At 31.0% G+C, this 26365-nt stretch overlaps 2 protein-coding genes across 5 annotated transcripts in view; one reads left to right on the top strand and one right to left on the bottom strand.

Moving 5' to 3' along the window:
• The window catches only part of LOC134712114 (pyruvate carboxylase, mitochondrial-like), a 30442-nt gene extending 21450 nt beyond the window's left edge, over positions 1-8992 (bottom strand). For 2 of the 3 annotated variants that reach the window (XM_063573284.1, XM_063573286.1), the window contains exons 1-6: positions 8703-8766; positions 5217-5453; positions 4220-4404; positions 3662-3827; positions 3174-3319; positions 2723-2840 (exon numbers count right to left, since the gene is read on the bottom strand). In XM_063573284.1, the coding sequence (XP_063429354.1) occupies positions 2723-2840; positions 3174-3319; positions 3662-3827; positions 4220-4404; positions 5217-5397 (796 nt within the window). In that variant the 5' untranslated portion in view covers positions 5398-5453; positions 8703-8766. Of the gene's footprint in view, positions 1-2722; positions 2841-3173; positions 3320-3661; positions 3828-4219; positions 4405-5216; positions 5454-8702; positions 8767-8900 lie in introns of those variants that run through there. The other variant, XM_063573285.1, reaches the window with a different exon arrangement.
• Positions 8993-9262: 270 nt separating this feature from the next.
• On the top strand, positions 9263-25177 carry LOC134712113 (TAF6-like RNA polymerase II p300/CBP-associated factor-associated factor 65 kDa subunit 6L). 2 transcript variants are annotated; one of them, XM_063573283.1, is made up of 12 exons: positions 9263-9297; positions 14423-14628; positions 15033-15119; positions 15510-15669; positions 16380-16439; positions 16974-17068; positions 17603-17680; positions 18159-18260; positions 19247-19371; positions 19812-19944; positions 20647-20775; positions 23740-25177. In XM_063573283.1, the coding sequence occupies exons 2-12, from the start codon at positions 14461-14463 to the stop codon at positions 25147-25149; spliced, it is 2547 nt and encodes an 848-aa protein (XP_063429353.1). In that variant the 5' UTR covers positions 9263-9297; positions 14423-14460; the 3' UTR covers positions 25150-25177. The 2 variants fall into 2 exon arrangements, with proteins under 2 accessions (XP_063429353.1, XP_063429352.1); XM_063573282.1 differs by having other exon boundaries at positions 9277-9430.
• Positions 25178-26365: the final 1188 nt, after the last annotated feature.

Genomic DNA, 26365 nt, shown 5'->3' with positions numbered 1-26365 from the left:
GTTGTCTCATTGGCAATCATACCACATCTTCTTTTTTATATTAAATATTGGATCTGATTAATATACAAACCTATGATCTGTACTTCTATATGTCTAGGTGGATCTGATTAATATACAAACCTATGATCTGTACTTCTATATGTCTAGGTGGATCTGATTAATATACAAACCTATGATCTGTACTTCTATATGTCTAGGTGGATCTGATTAATATACAAACCTATGATCTGTACTTCTATATGTCTAGGTGGATCTGATTAATATACAAACCTATGATCTGTACTTCTATATGTCTAGGTGGATCTGATTAATATACAAACCTATGATCTGTACTTCTATATGTCTAGGTGGATCTGATTAATATACAAACCTATGATCTGTACTTCTATATGTCTAGGTGGATCTGATTAATATACAAACCTATGATCTGTTCTTCTATATGTCTAGGTGGATCTGATTAATATACAAACCTATGATCTGTACTTCTATATGTCTAGGTGGATCTGATTAATATACAAACCTATGATCTGTACTTCTATATGTCTAGGTGGATCTGATTAATATACAAACCTATGATCTGTACTTCTACATGTCTAGGTGGATCTGATTAATATACAAACCTTTGATCTGTACTTCTATATGTCTAGGTGGATCTGATTAATATACAAACCTTTGATCTGTACTTCTATATGTCTAGGTGGATCTGATTAATATACAAACCTTTGATCTGTACTTCTATATGTCTAGGTGGATCTGATTAATATACAAACCTATGATCTGTACTTCTATATGTCTAGGTGGATCTGATTAATATACAAACCTATGATCTGTACTTCTATATGTCTAGGTGGGTCTGAGTAATATACAAACCTATGATCTGTACTTCTATATGTCTAGGTGGATCTGATTAATATACAAACCTATGATCTGTACTTCTATATGTCTAGGTGGATCTGATTAATATACAAACCTATGATCTGTACTTCTATATGTCTAGGTGGATCTGATTAATATACAAACCTTTGATCTGTACTTCTATATGTCTAGGTGGATCTGATTAATATACAAACCTTTGATCTGTACTTCTATATGTCTAGGTGGATCTGATTAATATACAAACCTATGATCTGTACTTCTATATGTCTAGGTGGATCTGATTAATATACAAACCTATGATCTGTACTTCTATATGTCTAGGTGGATCTGATTAATATACAAACCTATGATCTGTACTTCTATATGTCTAGGTGGATCTGATTAATATACAAACCTATGATCTGTACTTCTATATGTCTAGGTGGATCTGATTAATATACAAACCTATGATCTGTACTTCTATATGTCTAGGTGGATCTGATTAATATACAAACCTATGATCTGTACTTCTATATGTCTAGGTGGATCTGATTAATATACAAACCTATGATCTGTACTTCTATATGTCTAGGTGGATCTGATTAATATACAAACCTATGATCTGTACTTCTATATGTCTAGGTGGATCTGATTAATATACAAACCTATGATCTGTACTTCTATATGTCTAGGTGGATCTGATTAATATACAAACCTATGATCTGTACTTCTATATGTCTAGGTGGATCTGAATAATATACAAACCTAAGATCTGTACTTCTATATGTCTAGGTGGATCTGATTAATATACAAACCTATGATCTGTACTTCTATATGTCTAGGCATCTTCGCTAACCAAGGGTTACGATCCATTCCCGCTCTCCTCACCCTTGGCAGATTGAGCCAACATTTGTGATATCAATGTTGCGCCATCTATCGGAAGTTTACAGTCACGCCCATTCCGAATAAATTATTCTTGACCAATGGTAGCACTTGAACTCTTCAATTTGGAGATAAAAACACGGTAGCGTCTAGATTCTAACCACTTGGTAATGCCGGAAACGAAAATATATGTCAATATGCATGCATTTGTGCATGAAACATACACAGAAACTTCTATAAGTTGATTAAAAACATTCAAGTTGTCACTAAATATAGTCCTATGTTTAGTGATGTAAAGACTTGTTGCACAATAAACACGTGGCAATTGTTTACAAACACTTTCAACATTTACACGTGATCATGTTATAGGCGCTTTTTGATTGGATGCAGCGAGTATCTACTGCAACCAATAAAAATCCTTACCTTGTGTCTCCGAAATATTATCTCAATCAGCCAAGGGTGAAGAGAGCGGGAGTGGATCGTAACCCTTGGCTAGCGAAGATGATGTCTAGGTGGATCTGATTAATATACAAACCTATGATCTGTACTTCTATATGTCTAGGTGGATCTGATTAATATACAAACCTATGATCTGTACTTCTATATGTCTAGGTGGATCTGATTAATATACAAACCTATGATCTGTACTTCTATATGTCTAGGTGGATCTGATTAATATACAAACCTATGATCTGTACTTCTATATGTCTAGGTGGATCTGATTAATATACAAACCTATGATCTGTACTTCTATATGTCTAGGTGGATCTGATTAATATACAAACCTATGATCTGTACTTCTATATGTCTAGGTGGATCTGATTAATATACAAACCTATAATCTGTACTTCTATATGTCTAGGTGGATCTGATTAATATACAAACCTATGATCTGTACTTCTATATGTCTAGGTGGATCTGATTAATATACAAACCTATGATCTGTACTTCTATATGTCTAGGTGGATCTGATTAATATACAAACCTATGATCTGTACTTCTATATGTCTAGGTCTCTCTATGAATTTCTCTAGAAACAAAGCTCCATTACCAAAGGCTGATTCTGCTTCAGAGTAGGCTCGATGAAAATTTTCTTCAACTTCCTAAAATAGTATATTTGTTCAAATTGAATTATATATCCAACCCTTTTTGAATGTTTCAATATGTTAAAAATATGTTCAACTTCAGGGTTCCCACTATAATTTTTCATTTACACTTATGGATATCAAGTTAATATTAATGATGACCATGAATATTTTTGTACTTTTTACTGTAAATATCACTTATCATTTAGTTTTCAAATGGCATGTGAAGGTTGTTCTGGTTAAGAAGGTACATCAGAGATCACCAGTTCTTTTTCTTTTTTTCTTTCAAAGATTGGACTCATGACCAAATATATAAACAGCAGATATTTCCTCATAAACAGTTTTTCTTACCTCTAATTTCCTAACAACCCTCATACCTCTACCACCACCACCAAATGCTGCTTTGAATATAACAGGTAGACCATACTGTTCACAAAACAGATAAGCTTCTTCAGCATTTTCTACTGGGCCAGGTGTTCCGGGTACAACTTGTACACCTGAAAGAATAAAGTATTTAGTAAATAACATGGTACAAAGTCTTGAACCATGTATAAAGGCTAGGTTTACAGATGCATTATCTTTCAATGGATAAAAAAATACTTTGAAAAGTTTGGATAATAAGGATGTTTGATGTTTCACCAAAAATGTTAAATTAAGTATAGTACATAAATTTATCCTATTTGAGTCATTTATTTTGGTTTGATATTGAAGTCACATGCCTTTATTAATTTAAGTAAGTCCCTAAATATTTTTTTTTTACATTCAGCATTAAATTACTTTCAAGATAAGTTGTGAACATGTAAACTATCAACATAGACAGAACATTCATATATTATTACCAGCATCAATAGCTGCCTGTCTGGCCTCCACTTTATCTCCCATTTTTCTGATGACTTCAGGTGATGGACCAATCAGCTGTATACCAGCATCCACACAAGCATCTGCAAAATCTGATCGCTCTGATAAAAATCCATATCCTGGATGAATAGCATCTACTTCATTTTCCTATAAAACAGTTTATGGAATTACAGAAAAGTGTATGAAGGAGCAGTGTTAAAATTACTCAACAGGAAAAACAATGAAAAATAGTTTTAAAAGAATAAATTACAATATAAGATTTTTCTCAGAAACACATCTCCAATTTCAGAGGGTTGAACAATTACTTCTTATTAATAAGGGAAAGAGCACATAAAGTTTGCTTTCATAAATTACAGGATTTGAGGTTTATGAAATGATTTGAACAAATTAGCCAAGCAGAGCATGTTAAAACATTTGATTTGATTTATTCCAAAACATTTAAATTTGGCAATTTTAGGGGGCACACTGGGCATCTTAATCCGCCACTGTATGTTTTTTTTATAACATTTAATATGGAAACACATATATTGATAAAATACCTGTGCTATTTGGATGATCTCGGGTATATTAAGGTATGCAGCTACAGGTGGCAGACCTTTGCCTATTAAATAACCTTCATCTGCCTTTTGTCTATGCATGTGCATTCTATCCTGTTCTGAGTATATAGCCACTGTCCTAATATCCATTTCAGTACATGCTCTGAACACCCTAATGGCTATTTCACCTGAAAAGTAATAAATTCAGCGGATTTAATATTGTTTCATCATTTTAATTTTTGTTAGAAGCCAATTTTTTTTTTAATTAAAGGCATTTGCTATTTTTCGGATTTTTCAATAGATACGTATACATGCATTTGTCAGGTTGTTGTCTCTTAGACACATTCCCCATTTCCATTCTCAATTTTATTTAAAAAGAACTATTCACATGTGTTTGTCAAAAGTATATATTCTCTATGAAATACATGTAATGAAAAAATAAAGAGAATAAGGCATATGGATCAACTATGATTATAATTTTAACTAAGAGTTAGTAACACAAACTGATAAGTTCATGAAGTTATGGACAAATTTTAATCAAGCAATGAATTATTTAGATTTTCCAAATACATTGAAATAACCACAAAGTAAATAGCTAGGCAAGTATTACATGCAATATGAGTTATAGACTTTACCATGTATATGAAGATTAAACATTTTGGAAAGATAGGGAAAAATTTATAAATCAGTTAATAGAAATTTAATAATGTCTGTCATTTAATAACTATAATGACACAGTTATTCAAATCAGAGCATTCATAAAATGTTGGAAATGCAGGGTATGAAATTAGCAGGGGCTCACAGGACAATGGCCCCTAAAATTTGGTGTGGCGTACTTAAATTTCTGCTTTTCTTGTATAGAACTATATATTTGGGCTACAAAATTTAGGCTGTGGGCTACCATTGCCAAAGTCTTAAGTTTTATCCCTGAAATGGTGGGGAATATAGTTAATAGCAAAAAAAACACTACTCTCTTACTAGACTCCTTCATAGCTCTCACCTCTATTGGCCACCATTAACTTTTTAATTTTTTGTCTAGTGGCTGGATGTTCAGAGGCATACTGTCGGATAAGTCCAACCGGAAGCTTATAGCCATGTCTCTGTTTGGTTGGTATAGACTCGGCCAAGTGACATCTTGCTGTTGTACACAAACTGGACACCCTGGACTGCAGTCTAAACATGGCTAGTTTTTGAATCCACTGTTATAATTGAGTCTTTATTGATGTAACTTTCCAATCTGAAAAATAAAATGCTTTATTATTGTTTCAGTAAAAGTAAAATGCATTTAAATCATTCCTTAAGTAAATATAACACATACAGGAAAATTCAATCGAGTCTCATAAAGAAGTCTTCCATAGATAATTTTATTATGAAATTCAACAATCAAATGAATCAAACATTTTAAGTTAATTTCAATAAATCTAAAATTTTGAGGTAAAAAAAATGGCATTTTTTTTTGTTGACTCTACAGCAATTAATCAATTTGTAGAACTTTTTTAAAAGTTGCTAACAAATCTTAAAAAAACCAGATCTGTCCTGAAATGAGTATCTTTTAACAGTATTTCTATATAACTTTTTACATTCCACTTTTTGAACTTTTTGTTGTTATACATTTATTTTTGTTATAATATTCCTCACCTACCACATGTATAATAAATATGACATACAAGCACTGAAAAACATATGATAAAGCTTATGAGTCTGTAACTTTCATTCCTGGACAAATGACATTGAACTTTAAGCCTAAACTTTTAAAATCATGCATAACATTAGTGTAATGCCAAGGACAGTGCCCTGCTTTACAACTATAATCAGTAAATCATTATCTACCTTTAGCCTTCAAGAAAAAAGTCAACTTTACTTAAAATAAACAAAAAAACATTAGGTGAAAAGTATAAATATTAACAATTAAAGAGGAAGAATAGATTCTATTAATAAATGTTAAATAATAACCAAGATTTCATATTTTGACAGCGCATGTCCAGTAAATATTTGAAGGAAACTCAACATTTGTAGTTTCAAATACAAATTTAATGAAGTATGGTATATTACTAACGTTAAGTCACAAATTGACAATCATGTACTGACTCAATATATCATCTTACACTTACATGAATTAACAAATTTAAGTAAAACATATTAAATGAAAATATGTATTGTAAACTTCATGTAAAAAGCTCTTATCATATTTTAAAATCAACAAAAAGACAAACAAATAGGAAAAATAAGTATAAAAGTAACAATAGTATTTCACCTCACCATGTTTATGTTTACTACATGTATTTCCTGGTAAATGTATTATATAAATATACATCCTGGATTATAGAAAATTACTTGTAGTTATCTATGTCCTGTACATACATGTATATTTCAGCAATTAAAAAGAACATACCGTAAATAATAATAATATAACATAGGAATGACTTTTTCCCCTTTTTCAAAACGTCAAAAACATTCAAATAAAAAGATGCATGGGATGCTGTGCATATTAAAAGAACTCATCATCAACATGATCAAACAAGTAATGACTACCCAGCTGATCCGAAAATCTCTTACCGTACAACTCATCATTAAAAAGTTTAATACAAGATTTTAAATCGTCCTTAAAACAGAAACGGCATAATGAAGATATTCATGTACATGTAGAAATCTTTTTGATACTAGTCTTAAAATCTCACAAAAATTACCCATCAACAAACAGAATCATAACAATACCAATTATGATGTGTTTCAGCAGAATCAAAGATAAGCCAGGAATAAATCTTACACTTTGTCTTTAAAGTATTAATTTGTTACCATGCCTACTTTGAATGTATGATTTTTATTCTTTTTTTTTCCTACTGGCGATATGAATTTGACTTAGAGATTGAAAGCCATAGAGATCCTCTCATCATCATAAAGTTTAAGAATAACCAGGAATTACTTTTATTAGGCTATTTATTTTAAAATGTTTAAATGTAAAACATTTGGAAAGTATGTACATGTATAAAAAGTTTTTTATTAAACATTTGCTTTATATATTTGAATTTATTTCAGTTTGTTTCAGCTGTTTAGTTCTTTATCTGCAATATCCAGATTTTAAAAAAGAAATCTTCATGTATTCACCTAGGTATAAACATAAAGACGTCTAGTTGTATTATTCAAGCAGACAATAGCACGTTCAGCTCTTGAATAATTTGTGAAACCCTCTGACATATTTTTCAAATTATACAAAAGAAATTCAGGAAAAGAGAGCTACAACGTCTTTCTCTCCATGTAGTAGTAAATAAGAGCTAGAAAAGTCCAGGGACATTGATGAGTTTTATTGTTAAACTCCACTGTACCCTGACTGCATAAATGTTGGCTTACATATAAATAGTGTTGCCTTTAATATTTTAGAGACAGTCCAAACAAATAAACCTCAAAATTAAGCAATGAACAATGAAAATGAGGTCAAGGTCAGATGAAATCTGCAAAAAAGATATATGTCAGGCTGTACATTGACCTATAATGGTTTACTTTTATAAATTGTCATTTGGATGGAGAGTTGTCTCAGTGGCACTCACACCACATCTTCCTATATCTACTTGCAATTATTCAATTCACCAAATGTAGTTAGACTGATGTTTACAGTATCTGAGAGGCAGACAGAACAACTAAAACTCAACATTTACCAATGAATAATCAAAATGAGGTCAAGTTCAGATAAATGTTGTCAATAATGAAAGACAAACAAGTATTTAAACTCCACAATTTACATTGTGTTGTACAATTTTTCAATCATTATTAACATGATTAAACAACATATAGAACTTTTTGTGAAGAATCTTTGTACATGTATCTGATGTCTTCAAATTCTTAAATCCATTTTTATTTAGAAGGCTTAATCATGTTTTAAAATACCCTGAATTTGAGAAATCATGAACATGTTACTTTTGCTCAAACACCAAAATTGATAATCAGAATAAAAGTACTTTCACAGTTACCTTTTGCTTATAGCATCTTAGAAACTAATTAAACCACAAAAACTTAACATTGACCATTGAACCATGAAAAGGATGTCAAGGTCAGATGAAATCTGACAGACAGACATGTACATTTCCTAATCATTTCCTAATCAATCAATCCATACATTTAATAAATGGTGTCAGTATAAATGAAAATGGAACAAGTAAGTGAAAATGAAACCCAAATTCGCTGAGTCCCTATTAATTAAGGTCCTATCCCCCCTATTGGATATATATAATTTTTTGGTTTTGCCAAGGTATGTAGATAAAAACGGAATAATAATTAGTACTATAATAATCACTTTGTGGTTTATCTACATACATGTATACCCATTAAACCCAAGAAAATTGAATTCCCACTAACAGACAATGAATTCAGTCATGACCATGAATGCATGAATGATGATGACAGTAATTCATAAAAAAAATTATTGCATTATTAAAGGTTTATAGAAATTAATTAATTAATGTCAACATGCTTTTCAATTATTGTTGCATACCTTAAAATTAAATAAACGCTGCTGCCTTGAAGGAACAGTTACACACTAAATGTTTACCTTGACATGGCCCTGTGTAATTTATAATACCCATAATTTTTACGTTCTAGAAAAACATATTTTACTATGAATATATATTTGGCAAAGAAGGGGTCTGATGTTAATATCAATAATGAAAAATATAACTGACAATATACATACCAATTAATCTATGCAAGCGACAAGACTCTAATAATTATCATGCTTTGGATTTTCAAAAAACCGGCCAATGCAGACGATGTGCTTCCGGTAAGGGCGAGTCGTAAGGGCCGTGCTTGATAAAATTATTATTAGTTGTCCTGTTCCTTGGGCCGAGATAGTATTTTTGGTGCACATAGGGGTAACATGGTAGCCATAATAGCTGAATCTTTTATTGAATATGTTCTATGATTGATATACAATATTTTAGACTTCTGCTACGTATAAAATAAGCTTTATTTAAATTTTTTAATACGAACAAAGACGCGAGGTGACGACATGTATTGAGGTACGAAAATATCTATAAAACACGGAAGTTGATATTGGGGAGATAATTCGGTACATTTTGTGATGCTGACAGGTGCTTGTTTTTTCATTATTGAAATCTTCTTTAAAGTTTTGGGACTTAATACTTTTGGCATTTATTGCAAATTCTCCTATCAAAGATTTCAATACACTTTGTGGAATCTGACCTGTCATGAAATCTCCAGGAGGTAATTTTCAAGCTTGTTTCTGTGTATTTCTGGGGTAAACAAAAGGTTGGCAAAAAAACCGGCCAATACCAGTACTGGCCTGGTTGGCAGGAAATACTGGCAAATTCTGGTCAATACCAGTGATCTGAAATTACTATACACATTTAGGTTTACAATTTATGGTTGGCAAGTCTTTTGATATATTAGATAATCGAAAGTTTTATTTAAAGTCTGTACCAAAGTACATATTGAAGACCATTTTAGTCTAGTTTTATTCAGGAAAATTCATTTTTTGCATATCTGAATTGTTTTGATATAAACAAAATGTAACAAAAGCACACCAAATAATAATGCTAGTCCTATAATATAAGACTCTGGAGGTTCATATCATTTACATTCAACGTTTTTTATCGGATTTTTTTTTTACTATCAATGTTGAACCCCAGAGTCTTATAACAAGTATCCATTTTCTCGTAGTGGATTCCCAACGATTTTTTGTGGGAACTTTGAACGACAATTTGACAATGTTTACGGAAGTTTTAAGTTTACTTATGTCACTATCCTTTCAAGTGAACATCTCAAATAATAAATAAAATGTCTTACCTTATCATATGTTGGATTTATATCCTTTTTTTAACCACTTTTCAAACTGTCCCCCCTTATTTCAAATTGTCAAGCGGATCAAGTACGAGAAGTTCCGCAGGTCTTTCCGAATGTTAATCAGTTGTACATATTCCAGAATATTCATTGGAAAACGAATTTTGTTTTGACTTTAAGATGATTATGAATGTTGAATTTTTATTTCGTCATCAATAGATAAGGAAGCTTACCATCAAATCTTTCCAAACCCTTAAGAGGCGTCCATTTAGTATTCATAAAAAGGTAAAGGATGGTTGTATAAATGAATGCTTTGTCCCGATGATAACAGGACACGGTGATAATTTCTACAAAGAGTTATTGAAGGTAAAAAAAAACTGTGTAATGAAAATAATGGTCAAAGCTGGAAATGGTGACTATTATTACATACACGAATAAGGCAGTTGGCTTTCTCAATTTACTTTCTTTACAGATTTTTTTTCACATGTTGGAGATTTGCATTACAGCGTTTTTTTTCCTCTCGCGGAAGGCCATGTGGTATAAACTGCTTACATCAACTTCATTTTAAACTCTTGTTAATGTAACATTATTTTGTCTCATCGGCTTCAATACCACATCTCCTTGCAATTTTGATTAGGGCTAATTGCATAATGCTTGTAGAGTAAAGCTTTGGTCGACTTGCTACCTAAGCTTTGTAAAAAGATTCACATATTAATTCAATATATATGTATATCTAGTTATACATTTAATAAAATTGAGAATGGAAATGGGGAATGTGTCAAAGAGACAACAACCCGACCAAATAAAAAAAAAACAACAGCAGAAGGTCACCAACAGGTCTTCAATGTAGCGAGAAATTCCCGCACCCGGAGGCGTCCTTCAGCTGGCCTCTAAACAAATATATACTAGTTCAGTGATAATGAACGCCATACTAATTTCCAAATTGTACACAAGAAACTAAAATTAAAATAATACAAGATAGCTCACCGGTAATAAGCAGTATTGGGTCAAATGTAAATAAATAAACTGTAAAATGTGATTCTATAAGTATTGTGTAACATGTTAAAAAGTGATTCAAATGATATGAATATTACACAAATTACGCAAACCAATAATTTTATAAATTTGAATTTATGCATTACAATATCTTTCATGTTTCTTGTGCTGTTAATCTGGCGGCCACTTTTCCCTTTCTTTTTCTTATTTATAATTTTAAACGACTTCATGTACTATTTCCAAAAAACTTATTTTCTTCTTGTCATATTCAAACAATAATAATACTTTAAGCCCTTCAATGAGACATCACACAAAAAAACATAGGTAAAATTGCGAGATCAACATACATGGATGAAAAGTTTAAATATCAAATGTCCAAAATCAGTGTTGTCCTATTATATTGGCAATAAGCTGACAGATGCGCTAGGGATGGATTCAGTTTTATTTTATCATGATAGCTTTACTTTGTCGCTTAAAGCCACCGGCAAATATATAAGCGATATCATAAACTGCACCAGCACTTGTATCAGATGTTAAATTGTAAATGCATTGACCGTAGACAACTTCATAGAAGATAAATCAGATACAAAGAAAGACGAAGGATGCGATTTTCAGCACTGTCGGTGTCCTTCTTGTAAATGTTGTGCAGAGTGTTTAAAAAACGGTACTTGTCGAGAAAGAAGCAAATGTAGTGGACGAGTTTCTAAAAACACCCAGAGATTTAAATTGCATTCTTTCTAGAACTTTCTTCTCTATCAACTTGCTATTATTCTTTGTAACAACTCGATTTTTGCAATACAAATATTGCCTCGCCGTCTATTATTTATTTCTATTGATATATACAAGAAAACGTTTGATGAATGAGAATTGGCTCGCTCACCCCCGTTGTTGGAACTCGTATTTTGAAAGATATTTATCTACTCATCCGCCCTCACACTACTGATGCTTAACAACTTGGACAAGAGAACATTTGGTGAATGAGAATTGGCTCGCTCACTGTTGTATGAACTCGTATTTTAAAGGATCATCGCCTCGCCCGCTCTCACGACTCGCAATTGATTTATGTTCATTCTTAACAGCTTGGAAAAGATAACTGGCTTGCTTACTCCGTTGTATAAACTCATATTAAAGATTTCATTTTTCTGTATTACTTTGTGTCTTATAAATCATTGTTAGCAATCGAATGAAAAATGACGCAGTCCATAATATTTTCTAAACAATAATAAAACATTTACTCAATTGTGAATCGTGGAAAATAAAGTAATAATCTATATAGTGGGGAAAGATATGTTAAAAAATAATAATAGATAAACCTGCTATATGTTGGGGGGTGTTAAAAATAGAACCGTGCCATATTTGTTTATTCTTTATGTATGTTTTTTGCCGATTGTTCTCTATTCTGTTAACCCCATTCGTAATCTCTCAGCACTTTTTATGGTTATCTCAATAATTGCATGACACTATTACAATTGGTCGTGTTTTCGTTCGTTGTTCTATACTGGTTCTAAATATTATCGTCAAATTCGTTTCGTTCACGAAATCCTTAAAATAAAGAATCGGCACATATATTTGAAATAAAATGGCGTGAAAAAAATTGTTTGTCAACTCAGGATAAAAGTGATGGATTAGGAACATTATTTTTAACAATTAATACGGTAAGAAGTTACTTTCATTCATATTTAGGTTGTTCCTAATAATTTTATTTGTTTTGGCAGTGGATTATTAATTTAAATTTTTGCTACGAGAAAAAATGACAAATTTTATAAGACTCTGGGGTTCAACATTGATAGTAAAAAAAAAATCCGATAAAAAACGTTGAATGTAAATGATATGAACCTCCAGAGTCTTATATTATAGGACTAATAATAATGCATGCATGTCCAATTGGCAAAGTTATTTGCCACACAACTTTTGCCATATTAATTTTCCAAACTTTAACAGGTTGGTCTTGGGACAACCTACATTGTATATGTACTATAAGAATATTTTATTTCCAATTAAAGGGCCCTATAAAGAGCTTTCATGAGGAACTTTTTTTATTTTAGTAATCTTTTGAAAATGTTATTAATGAAATCTTCTTAACTTGGCCCAGGGACTTTCTATACTCCAGGGATTTTCATTTAGGAATTGGTGGCAAAGAAGGGGGAAATGAATGAACAGTTAAGACAATTTTAATGCAGTGTAAGGGAGGTAATTATCCAATCAGATTTAAAGTACAATGTTTTGTATATATGAATTACCTCAGCTTGTAAATTATGTATAATTTTTTCTCATTTTAGATATTAGAAATTTAAAATAATATTTCTACATTTTTTGTTAAAGATTTTTATTGGGGGGGGGGGGGGGGGGGGTCAATTTTCAACAGCATAGTGTATATAAAAATAAAATGGGAGGTAATTTTTTTAGGGGGTGGTCAATTTGCATAATTTGCATATGCGTATTGAACAAAAGCAAAAGCAAAAAAAATGATTATAAATTCAAATCATATAACCAATTCTAAGTTCTTTGACAACAGTTATTAATATTTTGTGTCAGAAACCTACATGCATAATGTGTCAAAAATTTAATTATAATCTTAATTCAGATCTGTATCAAGTCTAATATTGTGTCCATTTTTGCTCCAACTGTTTAGGGTTTGACCTCTATGGTATCCAGCTGCGCTCAGCAAAGCAATTTATTTTTCTCTCAAATTCAAAACTACAATACTGTAACAATACTGGTACGAAATTGCATTCCTTTAGTTTTTGACAATACATTTACTAATATCATGACTTTAATAGTATTGATAATATAAGATCACTTACTACGGGAGATCCCAATAATTAGTAAATAATGAGCTGAATACATTTGTTGTAAATTGGCCAGATGAACAATTTTAGGTTTGGATACATGTAATTTATGATCCAAAATTTAAGTCATAAAAATGCTTTCTTTGAATCGTTTAGGATGGTTCACAAATGTCTCCAATCTTTATGAAATTTCTATGCACAATTCATAGTGGGCCTCATATAGTGTTACTTTTTTCACATACATTTACCAAGAGAGGCTATTTGTCAGGTCTTGTTTAAAAAGTGTATTGTGCATATAAATTTTCAGTAAGTCTGACAACATAAAAAAGTTGTGTTATTTCATAACTTATAATATAAGAATGACCTAGGTTCATACATCAAATTTATGATAGGGAAGCACCACCCTTACATTGCCTGTGGTGATCTTAAGTCCTGCCCGGATTAATTTGAAATTAAGTTTTGCCACAGTAATTACACATTCAGTTCAGGGCAGGCAATACTTAAAATCATACATACAATTTTATTTTTTTATTGAATTTTCCAAATCTTAAGCTTATGGTTTTATCATGTTTATAGTGAGTCAAAATTGAGATATTATAACAATATTTGTTCATTCTTTTTTCATTGGCAGCTTGACAATTTCTCTGGTAGATAACAACCTCACTTAAAATGGCTGACAAGGAAGAAAGGAAAGTGGTTGATGAAAAAAGATTTGCCATTTTCAGTAAAGATACTATTAGATTAATTGCTGATTCAGTTGGTATTACAGAAATAACAGATCAGGCAGCCACACTTCTTGGTGAGGATGCAAGCTACAGGCTTAGGGAAGCAACACAGGTATGTGTGAATAGAATACTATTACATGAGGTTCTAAATGTTTATAAAACATGAGCATATATATGTATTTATGTAGACATTTTCCAATGTGTCATATGTTTAACGACAGTACAATGTACAATTTATTAGTTATGTTAGTTGTTCTCATGCATAATTTATTACTAAATTGGTAACTGAAGAGGAAATAATTTGGAACCAAATTTTTCTCTGGAGTTCACTCATTACATGTTAACAGAAAAGTTGTGTTCTTCTTCTAAGACACATTGATTTCAGATTGTCATTAGTTGGAAAATTAAAACTCAACCTATATTATAAATAAATATAAAAAATAATCAAAAGCTTTAGTACTGTATAGATCTGACAATTCCTGAAAAAATCATAAATGTTTTCCTTTATTTTACCAGAATAGTTCACAGTATATGAAACATGCTAAGAGGAAGAAGCTTATGACAGATGATTTTAACAAAGCATTGAGGAAAAGTGATGTTCAGGTAACTGTATGGAAACATAAGGAGATGTGGTATGAGTACCAGTAAGATAACTATCCACCAAAGCTTAAATGAAGTGGATCTAAGCAATTATAGTCAACAGTACTAGTACAGCTTTCAACAATGAGAAAAATTCATACCATATAGTCAGCTATAAAAGCCTCTGACATAAAAAAAAAATATGAAAACAATTCAATTAAAATAAAATAAAAATCCAAATTTATAATAATTGGACTTATGACCGGCAGTTTATCTAAAATGGGTAAAGTTATATTTATTCATAAATATGCTGAATAAAAACATTCACAAATATATACACGGTTTTCCATTTCAAACACAACCAATTAATTATAAACTATAACATTATAACAGATTGTTTAATAATTTTTCTAGCCTGTTTATGGTCACAGACCAGTGGATCCAGAACAAGTGTGGACATATCAACAGACAAAAGATGGACAGATTATGTTTTTAGATGAAGCTGATATAAATCTAGAGGATATTGCATTAGATAATAATATTCCAAGTAATCCTGGAACTGTGTCAATTAAAGGTACTCCTTTATCCTGTATATATTGAATAGGAAACTTTAAATTAAATTATGGTTTTGATAATAAAAAAAAGATATCCTGATTATGGAAACAATGGTATGTGTTCTGTTACATATTAGTGTTTTGTTCTACATTTTTGTTTTTATGCCCTTACAGTAGTGGGGAGGGGGGCATTAAATTTTTACCTTTGTCCGCCTGTACATCTCAAAATTGTTTTCCATTCTCTAACTTTAGTTTGCCTCAACCAAATGTTATGAAACTTATACACAATGCTTATTACCTAAAATACACAGATTTAGTTTTTAGTCACTTTTAACATTCTAGAGGGATGCACCTTTATAAAGGGAAAATTTCAGATTTTTTTTTTGTTGCATTCTCAAAGATTAGTTCGCTTCAACCAAATGTTATGAAACTTATACAAAATGCTCATAACCACAAATCACATATGAAGTTTGAATTTAGAGTTGATTGAGAAAATTGATTTTTCGTTTTGTTCTCTAAGTTTGCCTTACCTAAATGTTATGAAACATGTACACAATGCTTATTACCAAAAACTCATTAAAGTACAAATTTGTGTAGCATCACTTTTACTGTTCTCAAGTTATGTCCCTTTATAACTTTATATGCAAGCTTGGGCATCATAGGGTTCCATGAGTACATTCACCATTTATTTGTTTGTACAGTATAAAAAGTTATTTATCTAATTTTACAGCTCACTGGTTGGCTGTAGAAGGATCGTCAAAATCACAAACATCACAAGGGGTATCATCAGGTATTTAAAGAAAACAAGACATATACATCTATTTTACAAGACTAAAAAACTCTATAACTTGACACATTGTATTGACATTTATGTTACCTTTAAAAATGACCATAATATATCTTTATGGTGTTGTTAGGTTGCTGTCTTTATGACATATATACCACATATCTAGCTGAATTTATGTGTGTACCTGATTTTTCTTATTGTTTGGGTTCTTTAAGTTTAATAAACATGAATTGAGGATATTAACATTGAATAAAAGTGTTAAGCAAAAATAAATATAAATAATTAATTCATGGGAAAATGAACCTATTTATTTTCATATGTACTGATTTTCTTGGGTATTGAGGAAAGTGGGTTTTTGTTTTCATGGCTTTATCAAAATCTGCATTCTAGTCATAAGACATTTGTATGTAGTTGAACATTTCAATTTTTTGTTCACTTTGAACCATGAAATCCATGAAAGTTGGTAACCCATAAATAATAATGTACCAGTACTGAGTACTTTCAAAAAACATAATATGCTAATTTCTTCCATGATAGGAAAACCTGTTGAGAAAAAGTTATCAGCAGAGATGCAGACCTACTTTGATCGAATTACAAATTCAATACTCAGCAAGGATGAAGAATTGATGAAGGTAAAGTTATATTATTAGAAATAGATTTCTATTTTAAAATTGTTCAATTTGCTGTAACCACATTATGTGACCTTGTGTTTTAAATAAATGTAAGCAAACAAATTTTTTCTGATTCCAGATGATTTCTTAAACTTTGACTTTGAAATAAGGAGGAATTATTTGTAAACACATATCTCAAATTTTGCCCAATTTTGAAGTTCGCTTAAATGGAAATGTGCCTGACATGATTCACTGGACACATATTTTTGATTTTGTTTATTGTTTATGAAATTTTTGATTTTGTTTGATGTTCATGAAATTTTTTTTCTTTTGTTACGATACATATTTGGACACCTATTATAAATTGTTACAGATAAAACAATAAACGCATATATCTTTTTTAAGATTCAATCTTTAATAAGATTTGTAAAAATTTGTATATAAAAACACATACCACATAGTATCAATAAATTTATGATCGTGTTAGTTTTGTAAAAAAATAACTTTAAATGCTACAGATGTCATTTAAATAATTTACTTTTTTTCTGATTACAGTTAGCGTTTACTGATCTTAGAACAAATGCACAGATTATACCACTTCTGCCATATTTTGTTAGTTTTATATCAAATGGGGTAAGTATTTTATAATGAGATATCTATTCATTACTCTGAATATGCTTTTGAAATTGAATAGCGTGTGGTGTTTTGTTTTTGGAGGGGGTTAATCTGGGACAGCGGTGTAATAGTACAACATAATAACAAACAATAAAAATCAGTTGAAAAAGTCTTAACTCATTATATAGATACATCAGTTGGAAAGTCTTAACTCATTATATAGATACAAATAGAAATACATATAACAAAAACATGTGGACCTGACTGGGTATTTGTACATCCCAACAACTTAAAGACCCTCAGGTGCCTTTACTGTTTTGGAGCTTTAACGGAAGATATACCTCTGTTCACCTTGTATGAAAGAACGACTTTTTATCCAGAACTATCATATAGGTTCAACTTGTTAAAGAATCAGTCAAACAAACAGCCATGATGTACTATTAATGTATATTTACTGTTATGTTGATAATTAGTACAGATTTTTTATTTTTTTCAGGTAAAAACAGTGAGTCATGACCTGAAACAGCTTACAAAACTGTTACATACAGTTAGAGCATTACTGAACAACACATCACTGTATCTAGAACCTCAGCCTTATGTATGTAATAGCATCTGTAGAAAATAATTTATAATTCATTATAGCTTCTTCAATTTAGTAGCGCACTATCTGTGTTATATAGGGGTTAAGTGGTATGTCAAGTCAATAGTCTATAAAAAGTAAAGTAATAAATAGAAAATTTGAATGTGAAGAACTATAGGCATGAATGAGTGTTATAAAAATATTTATAGTTGAAATATATCATATTGGATTTAGGATTCGCCATTACATACCACAATAGTGGTCAATAAAACTTCCATGAAGAACTTTAGTCTTAAATTATAAAAAAAAAAAGAATTGCCACAGCATATGATTTACTCTCTTGTCTGTCGTAAGTTACATACATACATACACATCAGAATTAGTTTGTTTTCGATATTTCCAAGCTAGTTGGTTTGAATCAAATGTTATGTACGACAATGCTTACTACATCAGAGACAGATGAAGTATACATTTGGGCAGTGTAAAAATGATGGATTTCATGTATTTACAAGTGTGACATCTTCTTTTATTCAACCTTGGAATCATTGGGAAATATTACTATCAAACAGATAGGTTTTTATTTCCTGTCTCCTGACATTATTTTTATATCAATTACCAGTTTGTTGAAAATGAAGTGACATTAGATTTTTTTATTTTTTGTATAATAATATGAAAATAACAAGATGTAGATTAATTGATGATTTGTATTGTGTTTACAGTTGAACCTCCTGGTACAGTCTTCAATGTATTGTTTACAAATTGTATTGTGTTTACAGTTGAACCTCCTGGTACAGTCTTTAATGTATTGTTTACAAATTGTATTGTGTTTACAGTTGAACCTCCTGGTACAGTCTTTAATGTATTGTTTACAAATTGTATTGTGTTTATAGTTGAACCTCCTGGTACAGTCTTTAATGTATTGTTTACAAATTGTATTGTGTTTACAGTTGAACCTCCTGGTACAGTCTTTAATGTATTGTTTACAAATTGTATTGTGTTTACAGTTGAACCTCCTGGTACAGTCATTAATGTATTGTTTACTGGAGCCCCTGACAGCCTCTATAGATCTCAAGAATGATCATTGGGTTCTAAGAGATTATGTAGCTAGGCTTTTAGCTCAGATTTTATTGTAAGTACTGTATATTTACCATTCTTCATTATTAAATCACACTACAGTACTACTTTGTTCATTATTGTACACCCCCGATTGATTTGTATAATATATTTGAACTCTAAGTCTTCAAAGGTATATATTATAAACTGACTTGTTCAAAGATACTTTTTCCATGTTTAACTTTTTTAGCTGACCTAGCAGTAATTTATTTTAGTTTTTTTCAACTATCTTGATATACAAATGTATTTATTATAACAGGGAAGATCCAAGTTCAAAATCATTTATATTGGCATTATTTTTTTACTCTCAAAAGTCACAAATTGAAAATGATTTACAGTAGTTTTTCTCAACATTTTGTATTTATACTATAAATATTCATAGCTTCTGTACTTTACTTATACATGTACAATGTACTTGGATTTTTTATTAGACTTGCTTAAATATATTATTTTCAGTTCTTGGTCCACACCTATAAACCACCTGATGTACAACACAGTAAAAACTCTTAAAGAAGTGTTATATGACAACAATAAACCATTGTGTAGCCATTATGGAGCTGTCATTGGTATAATGATGTTGGACCAAAAGGTAAGTGTTATATGACAACAATAAACCATTGTGTAGCCATTATGGAGCTGTCATTGGTATAATGATGTTGGACCAAAAGGTAAGTGTTATATGACAACAATAAACCATTGTGTAGCCATTTTAGAGCTGTCATTGGTATAATGATGTTGGACCAAAAGGTAAGTGTTATATGACAACAATAAACCATTGTGTAGCCATTATGGAGCTGTCATTGGTATAATGATGTTGGACCAAAAGGTAAGTGTTATATGACAACAATAAACCATTGTGTAGCCATTATGGAGCTGTCATTGGTATAATGATGTTGGATTAAAAGGTAAGTGTTATATGACAACAATAAACCATTGTGTAGCCATTATGGAGCTGTCATTGGTATAATGATGTTGGACCAAAAGGTGAGGAATTTATAAGACTATATTTGAAAAATTTTGAAATGAATTTGTTGATTTTTTATGTCATATTTAATAAAGAAGCAACATGTGCATGTTTAATGTGTGATTTGTACGATAGATGTCCTGAACACTATTACAAAGGACAAGACTCAAATGTTCCAAATTTCTAAATAAATAAATGTACATTGGTTTGGACCTAGTCAACCCTTGCATTAAATCTTTAAAAAAAAAACACAACCTTTGTTATGTGTTAAAAAATGTTGTACTTTATGATTGTTTTGTTGATAGTTGAATTTGTATATATTTTCAGCATATCCAAGAGATTTTGATTCCCCACCTACCAGTTTATATGCCATATTTAAACAGTATTATTGATGATACATCAAGAGCTAATGCTGTAACTAAGTCTGATGCTCACAAGGTTTATGGTGCAGTTTTGGTAGGTGTTGACTAGTTATACATCCAAATAATTTTATATAACTCTTTTTGTTTCCCTGACAATGAAACATTGATAATTTTTGTACAGATAATTTGCTAGGAAGTGAGTTATTATTAATCTTATGATATCAGAAACTCAAAAGCTTGTGGTTTATATTTCATACAGTGTCTTGTCCATAAATAATAACACCTGTTTTGTCATCATGTGTTCTCAATATGCAATTCAATATGAGATAGGTCCTTAAGCATTTATTTATTTAGGTGATGCAGAATTTGAGGCTCTGTCCCCTCATCCATACTATTATGATTTGTACATTGTTCAATGTTAACATTTTTGAGTAAGTGTTTTTAAAAAAAAAATATTCAAGAATGGCCACTGAATTGTGATAAACATTTGCATAAGTATGCATTTCAGTTTTAGAGAAAGAAGCAGTCTTAGTCATGTTTCTCTGTCTTTCAAATCTTTACATTGTTTTGAAGGAGGCTCGCGGGTATAAGATTTTCAGAAAAAAATTAAACATTTAATTTTCATTACAAATTTGATAAATTACCTTAAGTAGTTGTTACCTTATCATATGGCACAAAAATCATTCCAAAAAATCAATTCGTGTTGGCCCTAGCTGACTTTTAAAATGTAGATATCATTGAAAAAGCTTGAAATTATCTCCCTTTGGTGCAAAAAAGCCCTTTTTTGGCATTAAAATTGAAATATCTTTTTTTACTCATCGGTGACCTATATTTTTTATTATTGTTTTCAAATAAGCTATACATAAACTAAATAATTGTAAAATTTAAGCGATTTCTGTAATTAGGTTCTTTTTTTAGTTCGATATTACCTCTTTTTCTCCTATTAGTTCAACAGAAAAAGAGTACCTTTTCAAAAATGTATGTTTCTTTCGATGGCAGATTGTGAGCGTAAATGATCGGTGACCCCTCTTTTTTATTTTATTTTTCTATAAGGTATAAGATAAAGTTCATTTATAGAAAAATTAGGAAAATCTTATATTAAATAAAAAAAAATGATTTAGACCCGCGAGCCCCCTTAAGTGTGTAAATCATGAGGTAGTTATGAAATCTTATACGTTCAGGTATTTCACATCCAATTTTTTATGGAAATATTCTTTATAAAGCACAAAGGTGTCAGTATTCACCTCAGAAACTTACAAAACCTTTGAATAGACTTATTAAGGAGGGATATAATTACCATACTGTTGTCAAGTCATTAAAGATTGCATATTTTGGCGTTAATATTGAGTCACTGATAAGGTCTTTGCGTCGGAACTAAACACATTTATTCTAAAACAGTTGTTGGCATGACACGGGTTATGTTCTTCTCATATATGTTATGATGGTATGATACTAAACCCCTAACAGGAAGGATTGTGCCTGATGTTCATATGATGAAATCATAATCTTTCAGTCAGTTTAATTGAAGTCTGGAGCTGGCATGTCAGTTAACTGCTAGTAGTCTGTTGTTATTTATGTATTATTGTCATTTTGTTTATTTTCTTTGGTTACATCTTCTGACATCAGACTCGGACCTCTCTTGAACTGAATTTTGATGTGCGTATTGTTATGCGTTTACTTTTCTACATTGGTTAAAGGTATAGGGGGAGGGTTGAGATCTCACAAACATGTTTAACTCGCCTCATTTTTGCGCCTGTCCCAAGTCAGAAGCCTCTGGCCTTTGTTAGTCTTGTATTATTTTAATTTTAGTTTCTTGTGTACAATTTGGAAATTAGTATGGCGTTCATTATCACTGAACTAGTATATATTTGTTTAGGGGCCAGCTGAAGGACGCCTCCAGGTGCGGGAAATTCTCACTACATTGAAGACCTGTTGGTGACCTTCTGCTGTTGTTTTTATACGCCTGTCAAAACTTTGACGGGACATATTATGGTATACAAATGTCCGGTGTCCGTCCGTCTGTCTGTCCGGCGTAAACATGTCGCACCGTAACTTGAGAACGACTTATCCAAATTTCATGAAACTTAATATAGTTGTTATTTATGATGGTCAAATGATCTGCATACTTTTTGGTGAAAATAAGATTTAAACTTTTTGAGTTACGGCACTTTGTAACTAAAACAGGGGTGTGTTTTTTTTTCACATGTCGCACCGTATCTCAAAAACGATTCTTGATTATTGCTTAAAACTTTACACACTTCTTAGTTATATTAATCTTAATATCTGTATACTTTTTGGTGATGATTCAAAATTTCATTTTTGAGTTATTGAGTATTTTGTAAAAAAGGGGGAGGGTTTTTTACAAGTCGCGCCGTATCTCAAAAGCGATTTATGATTATAGCTTAAGAATTTACACACTTCTTTGTTACATTAATCTAAAGATCTGTATACTTTTTGGTGATGATTCAAAACTTCATTTTTGAGTTATTGAGTATTTTGTAAAAGAGGGGAGTTTTTTTTTAACATGTTGCGCCGTATCTCAAAAACAATTTATGATTATTGCTTGAAACTGTACACACTTCTTTGTAATATTAATCTAAAGATCTGTATACTTTTTGGTTTGATTCAAAATTTTATTTTAGTGATATTTGTAAAAAAAGAATAGGGTGGGGGGGGGGGGGTTCACATGTCCCCCCATGTCTCAAAAGCAATAAATGGTAATTGCTTAAAACTTTCTCAGAAACTATTTATGATTATTGCATAAAACTTCCACACAAGACGTCGGGCGTATCATGCGCTCATGGCGCAGCTGTTTATTGTATTTGGTCGGGTTGTTGTCTCTTTGACACATTCCCCATTTCCATTCTCAATTTTATGAAAGGCAATTGATTTATGGGGTGCTTTTGTATTAGCCGTTGTACATTACAAAGGCCTGTAGTTGTTTGAATCTGCTTTCTGATAACTATATTATAGTTGTTCAATTGGCAATCATACCACATCTAATCCTTAATTTTTACTTTAAAGTATATTTGATATTTTTTCCCCATTCTTCTTCCAGTATTGTGTGGAGTACTTACTGAAAAGTCAGATTAAAGAATTTGAAGATGAAATATCCAAAGAAAAAGAAAGCAGTGCATTAGCAACAGCTTCTGATCCTGAAGAAAACAAATCTGAACAGAAAGTGAATTCACAAACATTACCCAACCCTTTTGGTACCTCAGTTACAAAATTCTATTCAGAAATGTATGATTACTTTGGCGATAGTCTGACATTACAGTTGCCTAATTTGGCAGAAACTATTGATTTTAAGAAAAGTGTTTTTAAACCCTCAAAGAAGGATGAATTAATTTCACTAGCAGATCCCGAGGCAGCTAAAACTGGGGAGGAATTATTAGATGAGTTCATGGAACAAGTACGTGTACAAGAAGAAATTAGAAAAGCACAACTAGAAAGAGAAAAATTAGAAAAAATAAGAATTGCAAGAGAAAAACAAGAGCAGGAAGAGAGAAATAGAATGTTAAGGGAAAAGGAAGAAAAAAGAAGACAGGAAAGAATAAGAGCCGATTTAGAGAGGGAATTAATATTAAAACGGAAAGAAGAGGAGGAAAGACTAAGAATGTTAAAATTACAAGAAGAGCAAAGATTAATAAAATTGAAAGAACAAGAAGAAAAAAGAAAAGTAATGAAAGAACAAGAGGATAAAAAATTAAGAACAATGAAAGAAGAAGAAAAAAGAAGAGTAATAAAAGAGCACGAAGAGAAAAAATTAAGAACAATGAAAGAAGAAGAGAAAAGAAAAGTACAGGAGGAACAAAGATTAAAATTGATGAAAGAACAAGAAGAACAAAGGTTAAGATTGATAAAAGAACAGGAGCAAAAAGCTCAGAGGAAAGATTTGACCGTGTTAAATAGTTCAAATAGTGAGGATGAAGACACTGTGCCTTCTTTTCTTGATTCACCTAGTGATCAATCTTTTGTAAAAAGTGAACCTACGCAAGGGATAAAGCTAAAGATAACAAGAGGACCAAATAAAAATCTGCATGTAAAAACAGTGGAGACTATGTCTCCTCCACAAAGAAATTCTCCGAATCCAAAACATGCAAATTCACCTCTTTATAAACATTCACCAAAAAGTTCATCGCCATTATACAAAAGTTCTCCAAAATCACATAAATCAGAGTTGTCTCCCCATTATAAACATTCTCCAAAACATTCACATTCATCAAAATCTAAAGATTCCAAAGAATCTAAAGATTCTAAACACAGTAAAAAGAAGAAACAGGTTGCTAAATCTGCAGCTAAAGTCTATGATGAATTTGAATTTGAATCAGATCCAGAAGATTTTAAACCATTGCCATTTAAAAAATCTCATTATTATTCGTCAGAAGGTGAGAGTTCAGACGGTGCTGGTAATCGTAAACCTTTGACTTTGAAAATTAAGATGAAAGAGGCTAAATCACCAGAGTAATATAGTTATAATAAATTTTTATACATTTTTTGTTTGTTGTTAAATGGGCAATGAACATTCATTGTTTACGGGTGACAGTAGTAAAACTATATTAACCAATTAAAACTAGTTTTATGCCTTTTTGGTAAACCACAAATTCAAATGTTCAATTACAGATATTCAATAAGTTTGTATGCAGACTTTGGGAAATCCATGAAATCATATATATCCACGCAATACAAGTTTTTCTCAATTAATGAAAATTGGTACCCACAAAATTTAATGAATCGGCAGTATTTCTAGCTACAATTTCAAATTATGATTTATCGACCGATATTATGATGAATCTTAGCTAATACAATGTCTAGATATGACATGTTGAACATTTACCTACTAGTGTGATTTATATGATATCTGACACTAATAGAACTTATTTTGATTTCCACAAAAATAAATGAAAATGGGTATATGTACATGAAGCATAGAGCTCATGAAACGATCACAATTTTTTTTATTATATATATTTAGAAGATATAGTATGAGTGCCAATGAGACAACTCTATGTTCCAGTAAGAGATAGAGAGATTAATCAAATAAAATTTAAATGTAACCTCAAATACTATAATTGTAAAAATCAATTTGTGAAAGATGCATATTGTATACTGAATTGTTTTCCTGTATTTAAAGCCTTGATACACCTGTCCCATGTAAGTGCAGAGTGTATGTAAATCCTGACTATTGAAAAACAAATATAAGATAAAAACGAAAACAAAGAAACAAAAAAAAACTCCATTCAATTCACAATGTATAAAATATAAACTATTATACATGTAGGTCAAAGTACAGCATTCAACATTGAGCCTTTTACTCATACCAAAGAGAGAGCTATAAAGGGCCCCAAAATGACTAGTTTAAAACAATTCTAACTTAAATACTAAAGTCTAATCTATATAAAAAACGAGAAAGGAGAAACACTTATAAACCACACCAACAAATGACAACTACTGGTTTACAGGCTCCTGACTTTGAATTCAGTTCTTTTGGATAAATGTAATGGATGTTGAAACCTTGATTTGGTTCTTTTAGGGTATATAAAATGGATGGTGATGCCTGGATTCTGTTCTGGTAATGTTAAAGATGGTATACTAGTAAATGTCTGGATTCCGAGTGAAGGTCATGAATGATGAAGCCTGAATTTCAGTTTACATATATGTATAATGTACCAGTAAAAGATGAT

This window comes from Mytilus trossulus, chromosome 3 (genome assembly GCF_036588685.1).
Source record: "Mytilus trossulus isolate FHL-02 chromosome 3, PNRI_Mtr1.1.1.hap1, whole genome shotgun sequence".
Taxonomy (NCBI): Eukaryota; Metazoa; Mollusca; class Bivalvia; order Mytilida; family Mytilidae; genus Mytilus; species Mytilus trossulus.
Note: the sequence above shows the minus strand (reverse complement) of the source record. Positions and strands in the feature narration are given on the sequence as shown.